The sequence below is a fragment of the Silene latifolia genome, chromosome Y, assembly GCF_048544455.1.
Source record: "Silene latifolia isolate original U9 population chromosome Y, ASM4854445v1, whole genome shotgun sequence".
Lineage (NCBI taxonomy): Eukaryota > Viridiplantae > Streptophyta > Magnoliopsida > Caryophyllales > Caryophyllaceae > Silene > Silene latifolia.
In genome coordinates, this window is record NC_133538.1 from 347,125,593 (window position 1) to 347,130,013 (window position 4,421).

General features: G+C 38.7%; 1 protein-coding gene across 1 annotated transcript; it reads left to right on the forward strand.

The window, feature by feature from the left end:
- The first annotated feature begins 3,727 nt into the window (after positions 1–3,727).
- LOC141631571 (uncharacterized) lies at positions 3,728–4,141 on the forward strand. The gene has a single exon (XM_074444225.1). It carries the CDS (start codon positions 3,728–3,730, stop codon positions 4,139–4,141), a length of 414 nt encoding a protein of 137 aa, XP_074300326.1.
- Positions 4,142–4,421: the final 280 nt, after the last annotated feature.

Sequence of the window (4,421 nt, forward strand, 5' to 3'; positions counted from 1 at the left end):
GAGTTTTTTTTTTATCTCTGGAGAAATTAAAGATCAAACATTATCTTTAACATATTTATAATTAATATTCTTCACTTAAAATATATAAATATAAGCAATTTCAAATAAGTTAGCTAAGAGTTAAAAATCACAAATTGTACGAAGCAGTATAATCATTTTTTTTATTAATATGAAATAAATGTCATAAACTTCATGAGAATATTAATGCGGTAGAGAACTATAGAAGAGTTGGTAAGTACGTGACCCCCTTTTAGGTTTATATTTTTTCATTTATTTTTATATTTTTGCCTAAAGGTGGTTAAAGCATCGTATTATGCATGACGAGTATGTCTCACCCTTCCCCAATTCGTATCTCTCCCTAAATTATAGTGATGATGTGCTCAATTTACACACACACACAAAAAAATGTATAGCATCATCAATAATTAGGTTGGTCCATATAATTGAATAGTACTGTTTTTTATGCATGTAAATTTGTCAGAAGAAAAGCTTGAGACGGTCTTCACTATGTTAGGGAAAGACTACTCTTATCTTTTTATGTGTTTTTCATGACTTTTTTTTAATGTTGATCGTTTCTTGAATTGAATCTTAACCTTATACATATTTTTATAATAAGTGTATCTAATTTATCTTCAAGCCTAATTCAAATCTATTTTATTACTCGTGGTACCATTTTTATATTACTTTAAATTGTAAAACAATGGCACAATAATGTTTTTTGAAATATTTACTCATTTGTCGTAATATGGTATTTCGATTCGCAAAATAGAGTTAACTTTCTTTATCTTTTAATACTCCTTGAAAAATAGATATCAAACTTTGTACTTATCAACAATTTGTGAATATCTTATTTAAATTTTGATTAATATACTTTTATATACTGACAAATGAATGTAAATAATATAATAATAAATTATCAATAGAAGTTGAAGTGTATTGTGAGGGAAATAACTTTAAAATTAGTAGGAGAAATACATATGACATTTGAAAAATAAACTTCGTATTATGTATAATTAAATATGACATTAGCAATAACAAAAGACGTAGGGGCATATTTCAGCGTTCATTTTACTCTTTACATGAGTAAATTCCATGTAGTACGTATTATGCATGCACATTTGTCATAACCCAGTTCGGCCTAAGGCCTTTTATCTTTATAATACCTCATTTTTTTAATCGGAAGTTGTTATAAAATTGGATATTATAAATATACCAAAGGTTTTTTTCCTTCTAATTAATAAAAAGTGAACAAATACTAATGAATAGTTTTTTAAATATTAATAAATTGTAGATAATTAATTTATTTCCTGTTTCTAATAATAAAATTGCAAAATAATAATTAATTCTCATTTCTAATAGGAAAATCATATTCCTAATTATAATAGAAAATTTTTAAATAATTATTATCTTCTAATTCTAATAGCATAATTAGGAAAAAAAAGCCTTAATAAGTTATTAATTTATTTCCTATTTCTAATAAGAAAATGTTAAAATAATTAATTAATTCTCATTTCTAATAAGAAAATTATATTCCTAATTATAATAGAAAAATTGTAAATAATTAATTATCTCCTAATTCTAATGCTAATAGTATAATTAGAAAAAAAAAAAGCCTCCTTTAGTTATATATATTGATTGATTGATTGATTGATTGATTTTTCTTTTTTAATTGTGAATCGCATATATGTTGTCCTTCATTCAATAAACTTTAATTTAAATCAACTAAAAATAATATTTTATAAAAAAAAAGAGAACAATAACGGGTCTAGGGTTTTCCTAGGGTTCCGGCGATCTCTGTCCTACGTTCTTCGATTTTCCTCTCGCTCGAGGCTTGGCTCACAATTTTTTGTCGTGAGTTTGGGCTGCTTTGTTTTCTTTGTGTTTAATATTGTTTTGTGTGCAGGTGCCAATGGAGAGAGACTCAACGGGCCATAGGGACGTGAAGGAGCCGATGGGGTCGGATGAGGAGGAAGGGTTCGATTGGGAGGAGGACGAACAGCCGGTGAAAGAGGAGGAACGAATTCTGTTGATAGGCAAGATTTCGGCGTCGATGACAATTAATGTTAAAGCGGCCATTGATACGATGATAAAGCTATGGAATCCGTCGAAACCAATCATGGGGAACGTTGTTGATGCCAAGGAGAAGACCTTTATTTTTCGATTTGAATCGCGAAGGGATAAGGCAAGAGTTCTTTAAGGGCAACCTTGGCACTTCGACAAGTTTATGTGGTGCTTCGATGAGCCTGACCAATCCGGTAAAGTTACTGATTCTTCTCTGTTTACCAATTTGGCTACGAATCTATGACCTCCCAATTTCCGGTCGTACGTGTCAAGAAAATGCCCAACGGCTGGGAAACTTCCTGGGTAAGTTTATACATTTTGAGCATGACCCTAATCCCGAGTTAGACAGAGTAATTCGTGTTCGGGTGTTGTATGACATCCGGAAGCCGTTGAAAGCTGCTATCCCTATTCGCTTAAAAAACGGCCGTAGCATGAATTTCAATGTTAAATATGAACGTCTTCCGACGTATTGTTACGGCTGCAGGGTCATTGGGCACGGGGAAAAGGACTGTGAAGAGGGCCTTTACGAGGAGGAAGAGTTAAAATTTGTAGATTAGCTTAGGGCATCGCTATGGAAAGTGGTTAAAACGGTGAAGAGTGGGACGGGGAAGGCTGCGCAGGACCTCTGGGGGAAGTTTGATGTGGTGAGTAAAGAAGAGTCTGAGATAGCTATCTCGAATATGATCGATAAATTACAAAATATAGCTCTCGAGTTCAGAACTAAGAAGGTGGAGAAGGGAGGGAAATGTGGTAGTCATGGCGTTATGGGGGAGGGCATTGGAGACTCGTGCATGGGAGAAGGGGTGCTGGAGAGTGGGAGCAAGGGGTGTAAAGGGGATGGTGAGGGCCTGAGCTGTTAACAGAAGCGGGATGGAGGAAGGAGGGGCTATGATCAGATGTAGGATGTTTGACAGGGGGAGGGGCTTCCTGTTATTCAGGGGGAGGAGAGGGGCCAGAAGGAGGTGAAGGGATGTTTGGGCAGTGAGGGGCGGGAAGCTATGCTTGGAGGGGAGGGTGTAGGTGGGAAGGGAAGAGGATGGACACGGATTTCGAGGCCTAAAACTGCTGGTGACTGGAGTGTTGGTGGAATGGGCAATGGAGGGATAGCGCGTGGGAAGCGTAGTAGGGAGTCTGAGGGGGAGGTATGTGTGAATAAGAAAACAAAATCATCTATAGACGGGGGCGTCTTAATACCTGAGGCGGAGGTTGACAGGGGTCAACCCCACCAGGCCCAATGAATCTCTTAAGTATTAACTGTCGGGGCTTGGGCAACCCCGACACGGTGTCTGCGCTCCGTGCTCTTGTGCGGAGGGAAGCCCCGGCCATTCTATTTTTATGTGAGACTAAGTTGAGTGGTCGTGAGATGAGGAGGGTAAAGGAGAGATTGGATGGGTATTGTGGCATGAAAGTTGATAGTGTGGGGATATCGGGTGGGTTGGCGTTTTTATGGCGCAAAGAGGTTGACTGTACTTTCGTGTCAGCTTTGGTGCACCATATGGATTTACTATTAAGTGTGTGGAAGGAGATTGGAGAGTCAGGTTTCTATGGATGGCCAGCTGTGGGGGATTGACACCTTTCGTGGGAATTATTGAGACTTCTTGGGGGGCAATCTCTGCTTCCTTGGGTGTGCCTTGGTGATTTCAATGAGGTTCTGTTTTCCACGGAGATGAAGGAGTGGAGCAGGCCACAGTGGCAGATGAACAATTTTCGATCAGCTGTAGATGATTGCGGCCTCATAGATGTCCCTTGGGAGGGGTATAATTTTTCCTATGATAACGGGCAAGTGGGGGAAGCGAACAGGAAAAGTATGATCGATAGAGCTTTGTGCACGGAGTCGTGGAGGGAGATTTTTCCGTATGCTCGGCTCTACTATCTAAACAGGGAATGGTCTGAGCACGCTCCTATACAATTGGTTCTTAACCACAAAGAGAGGGGAAAGGTGCGTGAGCGAAAGTTCCGGTTCGAGCAGATGTGGGTTGGGGAGGAGGAATGCGGGGAAGCCGTGGAGCGTGGGGTGGAGCGGGGTAGGGGAAGTCTTGCTCGGGTTCTGTCCGAGTGTGCAAAGGAGCTTAAAAAATAGAAGGGGACGAATATCCACCAGATAGGGAGGGGTATTATGCAGAAACAAAAGCAGTTGGGTTATCTGAACGATAAGGAGAGAACTGAAGATAATGTGAACCGACGCCGGAAACTGGTAGTGGAGTTGGCGAATTTGAGAAAGCAAGAAGAACAATATTGGAGACAAAGATCGAGAGCCCTATGGTTGAAAGATGGGGACAAAAATACGAAGTTCTTTCATATTCGTGCCAGTGAACGGAAACAGAAGAATTTTATAGCACATCTTATGGATGATGATGGTA